The 15,991-nt window shown below is 28.2% G+C and overlaps 1 protein-coding gene across 16 annotated transcripts in view; it reads left to right on the forward strand.

Annotated features, from left to right (window-relative positions):
• LOC100203116 (uncharacterized) overlaps positions 1–14,319 on the forward strand; it is a 55,383-nt gene extending 41,064 nt beyond the window's left edge. For all 16 annotated transcript variants that reach the window (XM_065790365.1, XM_065790368.1, XM_065790367.1 and 13 more), the window contains 8 exons: positions 5,464–5,517; positions 5,708–5,877; positions 10,115–10,212; positions 10,387–10,616; positions 10,771–10,946; positions 11,163–11,276; positions 11,908–13,200; positions 13,483–14,319. In XM_065790365.1, the coding sequence (XP_065646437.1) occupies positions 5,464–5,517; positions 5,708–5,877; positions 10,115–10,212; positions 10,387–10,616; positions 10,771–10,946; positions 11,163–11,276; positions 11,908–13,200; positions 13,483–13,763 (2,416 nt within the window). In that variant the 3' untranslated portion in view covers positions 13,764–14,319. The remainder of the gene's footprint in view (positions 1–5,463; positions 5,518–5,707; positions 5,878–10,114; positions 10,213–10,386; positions 10,617–10,770; positions 10,947–11,162; positions 11,277–11,907; positions 13,201–13,482) is intronic.
• Positions 14,320–15,991: the final 1,672 nt, after the last annotated feature.

The following is a 15,991-nucleotide window of genomic DNA, read 5'->3' on the forward strand; positions in this document are numbered from 1 at the left end:
CTTCCCCTAAATAATTTTGCGGACCTGTTTATTTTATTTTAGTATAAGAACTTTCGATTTTAGATTATTTTAGATTAAGTTTTAATAGAGTATCCTTAATTTTATTTAATATTTTGGAGTTGGAACCTAACCCTCTCCCCCGTAGAAAAAATCTTATGAGCGCCGATGCTACATATTAAAGTTTCTCTACAGATCAAAATTACGTGAAATTTTAAACATAAATACTTTACTATATGAAATTTTTAAAAATAATAATAAATTTTTCCTTACAAAATTTTTAATTTTTTATATATATTATGTATGTCAAATATCTACGGGCATTAATTAAGTTCATGTCTGTAGATAATTTTTGAAAAATTATTGACATGGTTAAAAAGTAATGACTAACTTTTCAAAAATTTTGTTTACTTTTTATTCCATAATTAAAGTTCAACAAAATATGCACCGTCATTTCTATATCTTTTTGCCAATGCTAAAGCAAAGAACAAATGCCGTCAGCGTAAAATATTTCATGTCTTGAATCAAAGAAGTAGTTGAAATGCTGTAGGACTAATGCCTACTAGTAAAATTTTATGGTACCGTGAACACATTCCAATTTGCTTGTAAAACATTTAATCTCAGATCGCTGTTGGTTTTGCTGCTTTAAACGCAACTTATTGAAATTTTATTGGTCTGCTGGATCTGGGTTGATTCGCTACGTTAAGTCACCGTTACAAAAGCATTAAAACTGAGTTAGCGTTAAAGCGTTATAATTTTTCGGGTTTACTAAAAATCCGGAAAATTTACAATTCCGGGATTCAGTGTCGTTAAATCAAAACAATATTTTTTTATACAAGGTCACTGCGCGAAGAAACAAGTTGAGCGCGATACTACCAGAAACGTGGTGAAGATCAAATTTGGAACCTCTCGCTTATGAAGCAAACGCGCTCTATCACTGTACCGCTACCGCATTAATTCAGTCCTCCGTTAAGAATTTTACTGCAATTTTATACTTACCATTAGCCATTTTTAATCAAAGCAATAATAATGATATCAAAAACACCCTTTTAATGGAATTTTTTAAGTTATGAAATCTTTTAAACATTTATAATAAGCTACTCTTAATTTATGTTGACACTTTTTTTTTGACGTAAAATTCAAAAATTTGACCTATTTTAAAAATGTTTACCATACTTATTTAAATAGTTCCGAAATTATGGGGTTTTGAAATTAGGAAAAATTCCGCTATCATTGATTGCAAGCTTAAGTTAAAACCAAGTTACTTACTCTTGCCTCAGACACCGAATTCTGACCTAACCGATCGTATAGCCGTATGGCTTCATAATCATTCAGCTGTTGAGTGGCAGGACTGGCACTAATAAAGCAGGCAGTGTTGTAGATGATCTTTAATGTCTTTCATTTTTTCAGATATTTAAAAGTTCCAAAAGTTTTATTGCTCTGATATTTTACGTCATGATATTTTACGTTATATATACACTTAAATCACGGAAATGTCTCCAAGAATCGCTAAACACTTATAAGCCAACGCAATGCATCTTTGAATTTTAAAAATACTTTTAACTATTACATATGTATTTACTACAGCCAATGTGAATTAAATGCAACTTTTTAGGGGCACACTTACTTCAATTAAAAAATAAGAAGAAAAAATTTAAATTGAAATAAAATGCCATAAAATATCTTTGCTGAGGGTAAATATTAACTGGATAAACTTATCATAAATATATTATAAATATATTTTGTATATTAAAAATATATTACTTACATATATTATGAATTACTTTCCAGCTAGCACACATACGTTGGGCCATCGTATGTAAAACCATCGCAAACGTCGGCTGTTTTTTCCGATGCAAATCCAACGTTGATCCAATGTCATATTTTTAACAATAATATAGATAAAAGGCCTAATATCAACGCAACTAAAAACAGCTTGAACAGATACGTTGAGCCAACGTATATGAAACCACCGCAAAACTTGATTGTTTTAACGATTTTAACCCAATGTTGATCCAATGTAAATAACCCAACATTGATTCAATATATATGAATCAACATTGATGCAATGTATACAACCCAACCTTGCGAGTGCAAGACTAAATATTTTAAATAAGAACTTATTTATATATATTTAAATATATATATATATATATATATATATATATATATATATATATATATATATATATATACATATATATATATATATGTACATATATATATATATATATATATATATATATATATATATATATATATGTATATATATATATATATATATATATATATATATATATATATATATATATATATATATATATATATATATATATATATATATATATGTATATATATATATTTATAAATATATATATATATACATATAAATATATATATATGTATATATATATATTTATAAATATATATATATACATATAAATATATATATATATATATATATATATATAATATATATATATATATATATATATATATATATATATATATATACATATAAATAAATATTTTTATATACGTTATATATATATATATATATATATATATATATATGTATATATATATATTTATAAATATATATATATACATATAAATATATATATATATATATATATATATACATATAAATAAATATTTTTATATACGTTATATATATATATATATATATATATATATATATATATATGTATATATATATATTTATAAATATATATATATACATATAAATATATATATATATATATATATATATACATATAAATAAATATTTTTATATACGTTATATATATGTATATATATATATATATATATATATATATATATATATATATATATGTATATATATATATTTATAAATATATATATATACATATAAATATATATATATATATATACATATAAATAAATATTTTTATATACGTTATATATATATATATATATATATATATATATATATATATATATATATATATATATATATATATATATCGATAAACCATTTAAAAGATTTAAATTTTTTTTAATTAATAATTTTGAATATATATATTTCTAAATGTAAACCAACAAAAACAACAAAAATAGAAGTTTATGTTTTGCAATGCAACAACTTTATGAAGTAATGAAGTCATTGTGTTGCAAAACCTAACCTCAATACTTAAACAGATAAACGTAAAGTTTAAGTGTCGCTCTGAAGTGTTTTATTCCTCTCACTCTTTTTTTTTCTCTCTCACTTTTAATGTGTAGTTTATTTAATACCATATTCAAAATGTTTATTTTATTTCTAAGTCTTATTTTCAGATACTGTTAAAATAGTAATAAAAATAACAAAGAGAATAAAGAGAAAGCAGCCTACGTTGACAGCGTTTGGTTTCACAAAAAATATGTGCACAGAGGAAAAATGAGTGCAATCCGATTGCCTTCAGAAGCTGTTGAAATTAGTGTTGAATGCAAACAGTGTAAAAAATTATTTAAAAGTCAACATGGACTAGCTTACTTTCATGTTAAAGTTATTCACGGAATTAGCAAACAAGATTGTAAACATTCACAATCACAAGTTCTTCAAAGTAACGAAGAACTTGTCACTCTAGCAGTGAAAGATGTGCTCAATAACATAGTCAACAAAGTTGTTAATGTAATGAAAAAAAGTGAAGAGTCTAGCAAATTAGCTGGTAAGAAACGCCACCAATATACTGCCTTTAAAGCAGAAGCAATTAACGCCTATGGTTATGAGGCAAATCAAGAAACTATAGCAGAGTCGTTTGGTGTAACACAAAGTCAGATTTCGCGATTGCTTAAAAAAAAAAAAATTATTATTAAAGATGCTGAATCATCTTATCGAAAATTGTTTCTGAAGGGAAGATAATAAAAAGTTTCTTGAACTATGCGAAGTTATTTACAAAGAATTTTTACAAGCTAGGCCGAAAGTTCATATTGTTAACTTTTCCTGGCTTTGGAGTAAAGCTAGAAATATACAATAAAACATTGATCCAAATGTGGAAATAAAACAACATGTTATAGTTCAATTTTTGCAAAAAAAAAGGAGTTAAAAAATGAGATCAACACAAAGAAACAAAAGGAAGCATAAAAAAGAAATGGAACCATTATTACAGAAAGGGCATGCGACATACAGAGAAAAGTGTATCAGAACAGGCTATGAAGATCCAAGTTACGTCTAAAAATGGGGACGGTATCAACCTGAATAAAGGCTCAATGTTGACCAGAGCCCACTTCCCTTTGTTGTTCATGGTAAGAAAACTTATATGTATGTATTATGATGTACCCAAAGTAAAAATGTATATATTATGAATATGTAACCAAAGGTAAAAGTGCAACACATAATACATGGATCTCACAACCGGGCTCAAGATTGAAAAAAAGTCAATGTTTCCTTCAAATTATGTTTTGGCAGAAAGAAAGCAATCAAAGCTAGTCATCATTTTCAAAGATATTCACGTTTACTTCCAACAAAATGCTTGGTTAGACCAAAACGTTTGTAAGCACTGGTGTGATAAAACACAGCTTCCATTTGTCAAAGAACAAAAGCTTGATAAATTTGTTCTTTGCTGGACAATTTGAAGGGAAAGATGCAGGAGGATTTTAAAGATGCTGTGGCTGCTGCTAAAGGACTTTTTCTGGTACGGTCAACCAAGTACCACTGGGCTTCTGCAACCAGTTGACGCAGGATATGCTGCCACTCTAAAAAGACTTATTGCCATTAAACACCAAAAATGGCTTGATAGAGATAATCATTCTGATAAATGGTTCAGTAATGAAATACCCTACACTGCAAAAGACAAATTTTGGTTACACGTTGGACAGGGGAAGCATGGAAAGACTTAAACATTTCGAAGTATGACAAGCAAAGGAAGAAATGTTGGACAATGACTGGGTGTTTAATGACTTCTGATGGCTCAGAAGATTTGCTTGTTAAACCAGATGGCCTTGAGGGTTACAAAGTGCCCCCACCATCCATCATTGATCCTGACAGTGATCAATCCATAGAAATTCAACCGGTGGAGGTAGATGATGCTATAAATGAAGATGCCAACGAAATTCTTCCAGATGACACCTTTATTGGTCCGGACGAAAAGGAATGCGAAGCTCATATCTTTGATTTGATTAATAACATTTGTATATAGTATATATTTTTATTAGTATATTGCAAGATTAATTCAGCTACATTAAAACCAAAGCAAATACAGAGCATAAGTCAACTTTTTATTTTTCCTATAGCCATCAACCTTAAGTAACGCGCACACTTTTAGAAAGTATTCAAATAAGCATATTTTATTAGAAATATGCTTAAGCTTAAGCATATTTTTGAGTCTCTTAACTTTTTGCTTAAGCATACCCGAGCCTGTTTCAAAAGTTTCATATGCTTATAAAAAAAAAACATGCATATACATATGTAAATAGAATTTTTTATTTTCAATAATCTATTTTTAGAACTTTGATTTCTTTGGATGGAAAAACCGGAAAACGAACATCAGACGCTTCATTGTGAGCAACTTTTAACTAATTTATTATTAAAAAAGTTTAGCTTGTGCTTTTCTTTCTTCTCCTATTTTTTCATATTTTAGCTTTATTTATTCATTTATATAATTTATTTTAGTTCAAATTTTTTATTATGCACGACGAAGTATGGTGAATTCATTTGCACATATCAAATTGTTTACATTTTTTTTTTCAGATTTGAAGTATCAAAGACAACTGAACTTCAAGCAGGTCTTTATTATTACATAGAAGCTTTACAAGCTACCAAAGGAGGAGAACAAAGTCGCCTTAAAATAGGTGTTGTAAGTCCAAGCGGAAAAACCTCGTTTCCGATGAAGAAAGATTCCCTTACACAATTTAGTCCAAGTAATAAATTTATTTGCTTAGTTTTTAAGCTTATTCTTTCATTTGTTTCTTATTTCTAAAAAGAACCAACCCCGTAATATACCCAAGGCACCAAACAATAACAAGGGCCAGCTCAAAGAATTAAAGCATAATTGTAGTACCAAACTGAACTTTTTGAATTATTGTGAACCGCAAGTAAATTCAAAAAATTTATTTGCCGTGAAAAACCTCTCTTAGAAGTCACTTTAGCAGAAACAGTAGGAAAGTTAAAATTAATTTAATTAAATAGTCAAAGTTAAATGTAAGACATGTACCAGAAAAAATCTGCGCGGACATTTTAAAGGATATTGTTTTAATTATTATATTTCGATATTGAATGTTATATATATTTTGAAAATACATATATTAATATTCTTACATTTCACTTAAGAAAGAGTGCGAAGTTTTGTAAGTGAGAATGCATGCACTTTGCATTTTACACACAACATCAGCTTTTGCACAGTCTTTGGCTGAACTTTCTTGGTAGCTCTAATCCATTTATTTTTCAAGTCTTTAATGTTTTTGGCTTTTTTTACATTGAACCTTAGTTTTCTTTTGACATGAACCCAATATCTTTCGATAGGACGTAGTTTGGGACAATTTAATGGATTGCAGTGTTTATTAACGAAATCAACTTTATGTTCTCTAAGCCAGTTTAAAGTTGTCCCAGAGTAGTGACATGATACTAAATCGGGCCAAAATAATGGTTTACCCGCGTGTGTTCTTAAAAATAGCAAAAGACGTTTCTTGAGGCATTCTTTTATGTATATTTCGGTGTTAATTGTTCCCGTAGTCACAAAACAAGAGCTCTTTTCACCACATTCACAAATTGCTTGCCAAACTTAGACTTTTTAGCGAATTTTTGCATTCCAATGCATTTATAATTCGAACTCAGTTTCTTGCAATTAATTGCTGAATAATATTGGTGTCATGGAAGAGATCGGAAATATGCAGCAAAATTAGTTTTATCGTCAATCATCAAACAAGATTTTTTGACACAATTTTTTATGGAGCAGTTTTGAACAACGAATTGCGACATTTTTTTTCTTTTCTTCACGACGAGGAAATTTTTTCTTTTTATAAAGTTTATAGCCACTCTTTCTCTTCACTCTTTGTATAGTGGAAGCACTTGTCTTAAATTTATTCGCTAAAGTTCAAACAGAAATCTCCGGTTTTCTGTCTAAGGCATCTTTCACTTTTTTACCAAGATTATGTCTAGCACAACATTTTTTTCTTCCACTTTCTGATTTCCTTTTGATTGTACCAGTGTCCTTAAATCGTTTCACAACGCTCTGCAATGTTCTCAAAGCAATCTGCAACTCTTTAAAATTGTTTTGTTTGATACACCAGGATTTTCAACAAAAAAAAAACAAACTTTTTCTCGCTTCTTATTTTGATTTGATGACATTTCAATTAAAGCTAATTGTTTTGATAACGGAGTTGTTTAAATTTTAAATAACACTAATACAATGGCATGTTAAAACAATTAGCTATTTATAATGATGCACGGTTTCCGTAAACACCACATCGGAACACGCGCAGATTTTTTCTGGTACATGTCTTAATTAACCTTGATTTAAAATTTGAAATGAAAATAGTATAATTATTATAATTTAGAGAACTGAAAATAATTTTAAAAACGGAAAAGCAAGATTGTTGTTGCTAGATTATAAAATGCAATAGTATTAACTTCTCTGCCAGCATACAAGCATCATAATTCATACTTTCATCAGCTATAAACTTTTTTTTCAAACTCATGCTGCAGCTCATTTTTTTTGTAATTCGTTTTTACTTTAACTGTAATTTAAATGCATTATGAAGTGGTTATTTTCATGTGTTAAATTTTCATGTGTTAAATACTCTACCATGGTAACCTTGTAACCATGGTAACCTTGTAACCATGGTAACCTTGTAACCTTGATAAGTGAATAGTTTTCACTTTTTCTTTTTATATAAAGTATTTCACTGAAATGAACAGCAAAAGAAAGTTTTTTCAGCATAGTTTTGTTTGTTACAATCAGAAAAATTTATATGCAGTTCTATTTGTAAAAGATTACTACATCTGTCCAACAACATCTGTAGAGTAGTCCAAGATCATCTGTACACTTTTATCTAAGATATATTTTGTCTGTATAATGTTCACTGCTCGTGTGTGACCATTCAGCAAACTTATATGCCAAAGATGTGGTTTGTTTTTATTCCAACAACATCTGTCCAATATTATCTGGAAATTCAATGACCCCTAACAACATCTTTAAGAACATGTAACTACATCTGGTAATTTTTCTCCAAGTCCAATAATATCTGGAAGAATTTCCTCCAGATGTAAATACATCTGAAAAAAAAACATATATGAAAATACATTTGGTTATAGTAATGCATTTATATTAAATATTTTTTTCCGGATGTAACTACATCTAAAAAAAAATCATAAGTGAAATCTGGTTAATATAGTGCATAATAGTTTAACAATTTCATAAAACCCTGTAGTTATATTTAATTTAATTGAAAAGATGTAACTACATCTGTAGAATTCACAGATGTAGCTGTACAGATGTTGTTATTCTTAACATAATTGAAAAGGATTAGCTACATCTGTAAATTCTCCAGATGTAAATGCACTGATGTTATTATACTTAGATAATTGAAAAGATTTAACTACATCTGTAGTAATTATATATTTTTACACATATGTTATTAGACACCAATGAAATTTCAGATGTTGTTGGACAGATATTATTACACTTCAGTGTATTTACAGATGTTGTTGGACAGATGTTATTAAACATAGAAAAAACTGATATTGTAACCCTTCTATTGGAAATAGACCTGTTCTATTGAATCAAATTTGGCTATAAAAAAATAAAATATTCATAAAATTTTTAGTTCTATAACAAAATCTTTCTTCTTCTTTGTCATCTCGTCTCTTTAAAACACTGTATCAATGCGCTGACACAAATCTGCAAAGGTTTAGTCAGTGCTATTGTTAACCAGTTGCCACCACATAAATGTTTTTATAATTGTACAAAATGTAAATTGTTCTATTCAAAAGTTGCCTTTTTCTCATGTCTTTTATTATTTAGATGTAAAGAAACAAATGACCTTTAGAGATTCGTGGTTCAATATCATCTCCGGGCAAGTCTTATAACATCGGTTAGGAAGGAGGCTTAAACTTCCTTTCAAATGCTCTTCCGCGGAGCTCTGCGGTAAGACAGTAAGGACTTCTTGGGGCACCTAAAATAAAATTAATTTTGTGAAAGAAACTTTTAAAAACTTGAAGTCTTCCTTCTAACTAGTGTAAACCAGTGTTTTATTCGAGAATTCAGTTAAAACTTTGAAACTGGCAAATTTTTTATTATTTATTTTATTAGACTCAACTGCGTTAAACTATGCATTAAGAACACATGATGATTAGATCCAATACCATTTGCTATTGAAAAACTTTTAGTGTTCATTTAACAAAGCTTAAACTTAAGGTAGGTTACAAAAGTTTTGAAAAGTCCGATAAAACTTTCTTATGAAATAACAGGCTATTGATTATTAATTATTTTAATTCAAAGAAGTTCTTATCCTAATGAAGGTCTTATGCTAAAGGCAAAATACAAGGAGGAGAGTTTAAGCGGAAAGAATGTTGTTTTTTTTAATTAGGGAGGGGAAACTTTTGATCTTTTTTGTTTTGTTTATTGTGAAAGTTTGTGTTACGTAAATTATGGACAATTTCTTATAGAAATGTTATATTTTCCTTTAATAAAAAAAGCCATAAATAGCCTTTAGAATTTTGATTAAATCTAATATTCAAATGCCATCAAGTGCCAGACTAGAACTTATTGACAGTTAATCTGAAAAGTATGAAACCGCCGAACAAAAACTTTCTTCAAGATAACAAAATAAATTGACAAGATTTTTTAGATTTTTGAGTAAGTGAGCAAATCAAAATTAGTTCATGTTAATTTTATCTGATTATGGGGCGCAAACAAAACAGATACTTGCATTTAAAATTTGGTTCTCGCACAAAAAAGAGATAGAGTCTATATGCTGTAATCTAAATACAGAAAATAATTTAGAAATATAAATTGTTGATGTCTTTGAACTTTCACTCGTCGCCGTAAAAGAAATATTTAGTCAGCAGTGCAATTATTAAATTGAGGGGGCTGGGTCAAGAAAAGTTTTTATTTTATTTTTATAAATGTTAATTCATTTCTTACTTATATAATTTTAGGTAAGCACGGTATTGTTCGTGAAGTTTGGAAAAATGTTAAAGGTGATGATCTTGAAAATTTTACCATGCTGCAAAGTTTTCCAAGGATTCCTACAGAGGTTTATCAGTAAAACTTTTACATTTGCAACTGCGTGCATATATATATATATATATATATATATATATATATATATATATATATATATATATATATATATATATATATATATATATATATATGTATATATATATATATATAATTCTATTTTCGGTATATAATAATGCAATATTAGGTTAGTCTGATGTCATCTTTTGAGTCTCCGTCTAATGAAATAAAAAATTATGGTCAAAGACTTAAAGGATATTTTGTAGCGCCAATGACTGGTGATTATAAGTTTGTAATATCATGTGATAAGAATTGCGAGCTTTGGATGAATCCGATCGATGATGTTTCATCTAATGTAAATCAAAAAAAAAGAATTTTAGCACAAACAAATAAAACAGCAATACACGAATATGATAAGTGAGTACTATGTTATATATATTATATATGTTGTATATGTTATATATGTTAAATATGATTAAAACTTTCTTTTTACTATGTTGTATATGTTTAAGATATCTCTTGTAAAGGTTAAATCATAGAACTATCTAAATTTAAGAAAAATTTTACACAGATATCCAGATGAACAAGTTTCGGCTCCCATTCATATGAATATTGGACAGCAATATTATATAGAAGCACTTCACAAAGCTTCTTCAGGTCCGGATCATCTCAGTGTTGGCGTTACATTGCCTAGTGGAAAAAAAGAGTGGCCTATATCAAAAAAATATTTAAGGTTTCGTCCTCGGGGTAAGTTTATATTTTCTACTTTCGTTTATTTTTTGACAATATTTCTATGTTTAATAAATTTGAAAATGTAAGTATTTTTAATGGGCAATCTTTGTACTTTGAGTTTTAAGGAACACAAATGAACTTATTTTTTGTAGTAATTAATAACAGATCTTGATTTGTTTAATAATAACTATTGATTATCATTTTTCCCACACTTTGATTATTGTTTTTAAGATCATGTTTCTTCTCCTACTGACATTCCCTGCAACTATAACTTGGAAGAAAACGATTCTTCAAAAAAAGAGAGTGGAGAACTTGTAAAAACAGCCAACGATATTGCAATATTGGGTAACTATATTCTAGATAAATTAGATTTAAAAAAACACAAAGAATAAAGTTCAAAATTTATTTTTAGTAAAGTAATAGTTTGTAGTTTAACAAACAATATGTTTTAACAACAGGTTTTGAACTTAAAGGTTAACATAATTAACATAGTTAACATAACTTATTATTTAAAACAAAGTTTCTAATGATGATAACAACAAATGCTTTATGATGATTAACAGCAATTAATGTTCTTTCTAATTTTTGATCATTAATTCGTTTATTACAAATTTATTTAAATCATTTTTTAATTATTGCACAAAGCTTCTTAAAGGAAAATTAATTGTGGTCAGTTTAAAACAAAAATTCTGGTTTAATATTTGTTAAAAAAGATTCCGACAGTACCAAAGTATTCTGTTTCAGTCGGAACTTTAGGTTGCTAGCTTAGAATTTGATTTCCACAAGTTTTTAATAATATGGTTACTAGTTTTGGTTGAGTTCTAATTTTTACACTCTGTTTTGTAATTTCTGCACTCTGTTCACTAAATTATTGTAAATAAAATTAATACAACATTATAACTCTTTCTACAATTTTAAATAATTAAACTTTTTTGTCTTCCCAAAGTTAATCATTTTAAATTGCAACATCTTACAGGTGGGGAAACTGATGCTCTCGCACAAAATCTGGATTTCTTAAATGCTCCAAAAAATGAAGAGTTTGACTACGATGGGTCTGATAATAAAGCAAAAGTTAAGATAACTCATTTAACAGTACCTTTTGGAAATCCGAATTCAAAAAATGCTAAAGATGCCCTTTCTGTCATTAAAAATGTTACCCAAAATAAACAAACTCAACTAAAGTTACACAAAAATGAGGACGGGGGGTTTACAATATCTGGTTTACCTTCACATTTAAACCATGCAGATGCAACTAAGCTTGCAAAAGGAATAGCTTCTGTTCTTAAGCCAGATGGATCACAGCTTATGCAAAACGAAACAAAAGTGCTGAAACCTACAGGTAGTAAAATCAAAGCAATCAATAATCCATCAGTCAATGTTTTACCATCTGGATCGGCCACTAATTTACCGAAGGTAAGCGAATTACAAAATGCTGAATCAACGTTAAATGCAGAAAATAAACTGTTAAATACACCAACAGAAGGAAATAAAACTGGTGCTGAAATAGGAGAAGCTAAATTAAATGATCAATCTGCTGATTCCATAAACAACCCTAATACTTTGTCAACAAACCTTTTAGAAAGCACTTCATACACATCGTCTATAGAACCAGACATTGAGTCTTTGAGTGTAGTAGGAAATCTTGCAAACATGGATGATTTATCATCAGATGAAAATAATCTTTTGAAGCAGGCCAAAATTCAACAACAAATGGAGAGCCAACCATTTTTGCAAGATTCATTTGTGCAGCCAATAGTCGATCAATCTAAAATTGTACAGCCGTTAATTGATCAATCAAAAGTTGTACAGCCAGTCGTTGATCAATCAAAAATGTTTCCAGCACAAAAGATAAAAAAAATTACAAGTGTTAATAACGGCGATAGTATTGGAGAAAACATTAGCGACATGGATGAAAACAGTGACCTCGGCTTAGAGCTTGAGCTACCAGCGTCTACGGGAACAAACATTGGTAGCAATACAGTCATAAACGGTATAAACGCAATCATGAACTCAAAGACACCAGACTACCACAACTCTGATGGAATAGGTCATCCAACAAATGTTGTAGCAAATTTAAAAGAACCTAAGATTGGGGTTTCTTTATCTCCAACTATAACCGATGAAATGTCTATAAATAAACTAAATGACTATGACGTTCTTAACATTGATTTAGAAGGTTTAAGAAGAATGGGTAAGCAAAAAAGATTGATGGATAAATCTGAACAAACTTTAAAACAACCTGTACAGCTACTTCAAGCCGCGTTAATTGGTAAGAATAATTTTATAACGGTACTAGAGTATCTAATTATTAAACAGTGTAAAACAACTTTATAAATAATATAATTAAAAAATGTACAAAATCTATATATTATTTATAATAAATATTAATTATATATGTTTTATAAATATTTATTGTTCGTATAAAATCTTCAGGGGAAGTATATGCTAAAACAAATATCTTAAATAACAAAAACATTTATTTAAAACAATTATTTTAATTGCTTTTAAAATAATTACTTTCAGTATTTTACAAGCTGATTTATTTGTGTAGATGCCAACATAATCGGTGATCAATTTAATGAAGAAGTCGAAAATTTAAATAACTATTCTTCTCTAAAAAAGAAAAAAATTCCAAATGGGAGTTCAAACGAAATAAACTCAATAAATGGCGTTAGTAGTGAATCGAATGACTACGTCAAAAGAAAAATAATTGCTTACGTGAACAAAAATGAAAATTCTTCTCTCACAGGCAGCACACAAAAGCTAACAAGTAATAAAGTTGGTCGAATAAATTCAACAACCACTGCTGTTAACAAAAAAAATAATGCATAAATAAAAAAAACTAAAACTAAACCACACGCATACTTAACAGATAGTTGAAATAACACAAAGAATGCATTATCATTAATTATCATTTTATTTCATATATAACATTCATTTTATTTGCACAACACTTTTATCAACGAACGATCTTTAATGCAATCAGAAATGGCGTCGCAAGTTACTTTTACTAAGTTCAGCTACTTATCAAAGTTTTTAAAAATAAATTCTTTACTATTGCATATTTATTAAATAACAGAGGAACTGTATTTTTTTCCAGCTTGCTATAAGCGTATTGATGGATAAAAATAAACATTTCGCATTTTATTTTTAAAAAAATTTGGTAAAGTTTTTATAATTGGCTGTCAAGAAACATCAATCTAGTAGCATATTTATATATACTTAGAATATTTAAATAAACATTCGAAACTATCATTTATTTTGCGATAAGTTAGTTTTCTCGAAACAACCGCTGTAAATATGTCATTATTCAAAACCACATTGATTTGTAAAAAATTTGTACGAAGAATTTTTTATTTTAGTTTTAATAAAAAACGTGTTAATTAAATTCCTTTTTTTTTTTTATCTGTGATTTAGTTATTAATTACAATTATTAAAAGTTATAATATTTTGAGCATATAAAAAATTTTTTGAGTTAATTTTTAAAAGTTTGTATTTTAAAAAGCTAAGTTCAAAATCTCTTAAAAATCATGATGATTGAATAAAATAATACAATAATATAATAGTGAAATAAAATAAAACAAGAAAAAATAGAACCCATTCTTTGCACGGGTTTATTTTATGGCATAAATAACAAAAACTATAATAAAAAAAAAGTTTCGAAAACATCAAAACAGTAAATTATATTTTAGAGGTTGTTATGTAAGGTTAATATCACACCCATGTGTTTAAACTTTCAGACCGTAGTGTAATTTTTCAGACAAAAAATCGTGAGCTGGAAAACCTGGAAAAAAGTTTTGCTGACGTCCGATGAATCGAGGTTAAACAAGCCCATCTACCCAGCCGGGCATTTGTTTTTAAAAGTTACGTTCTAAATGTATTTTAAATGTCTTTTAAATGTCTTCTAAACATTCTTACGTAAAGAACGTTAAAAAGACGTTTATAAAACGTTTGAAAGATATTTAGAACGTAACTTTGAAAAACAAATGCCCATTGGGTAGAGTTAAAATGAATCAAGGTTAAACAGGCCGGTCTAGAGTTTTTAGTAATTTTTTTTTTTTTTTTTTTTTTTTGTAGTTATTTTAGGTGCTCCCAGAAGTCCTTACGGTCATATCACAGAGCACCGCGGGAGAGCATTTAACAGGAAGTTCACGCCTCCTTCCATACCAATGTAGCTTGTTGGGCTATAGCTGGCGTCGAACCTAGGACCTCTGGGTTCTGAGCCAGAACTCTAACCACTGCGCCACGGCTGCTCTAGAATAATTATAAATAACTATTAGAAATGCTGCATGTCTAAAATTTTTAAACATGCAAGAAAAGAAATTTCAAAGTATAGAGGACTTTTTTTATGCCCTCGCCCCCCACTTCGAAAGTGGTGTCGTCGGCCCTGAATTAATCTCAACAATTAATTCCATCAATTATTCCTTACAATTATTTACAACAATTAATCCCAACAATTAATTTCAACAATTAATTCGAAGAATAAACTTCTTGTATTTATTTTTAAGTTTTTATTTTTAATTTTTTTTTTATTTTCGTATTTATTTTTAAATTTTTAAAACAAATTAAACAAACTTTATTTCTACTTTGCGAGCATTAAACTTGGCAAATTTAGGACCAGATTTTTTAACCTCTTTTTATTGATTTAAACGCCTACAAAATATTTTCAAAAATATGCGTTTTATGTATGAATCATACATTTTAATTATAGCCTTATACATAAACAAGGTAAGATGGTTTTGAAAATGTAAAACACTTTCACTATACTTTTGTATATTTCCACTAGGGTATGACGTTTAGGTTTGTCGAATGCACACACACACACACACACACACACACACACACACACACACACACACACACACACACACACACACACACACACACACACACACACACACGCACGCGCGCGCGCATACAGAGTTTGATTATTGCATGAAATTTGAAGTTTGTTGATGAATACAAATTTAAATAAAAATTCCTCTACTTTAATTTAGAAAATTCTTTGAATTTAAATTAAAAAAAACTAGATATATATTTTTTTTCAATATAATTAAAAT

This window comes from Hydra vulgaris, chromosome 02 (assembly GCF_038396675.1).
Source record: "Hydra vulgaris chromosome 02, alternate assembly HydraT2T_AEP".
Classification (NCBI taxonomy): Eukaryota; Metazoa; Cnidaria; class Hydrozoa; order Anthoathecata; family Hydridae; genus Hydra; species Hydra vulgaris.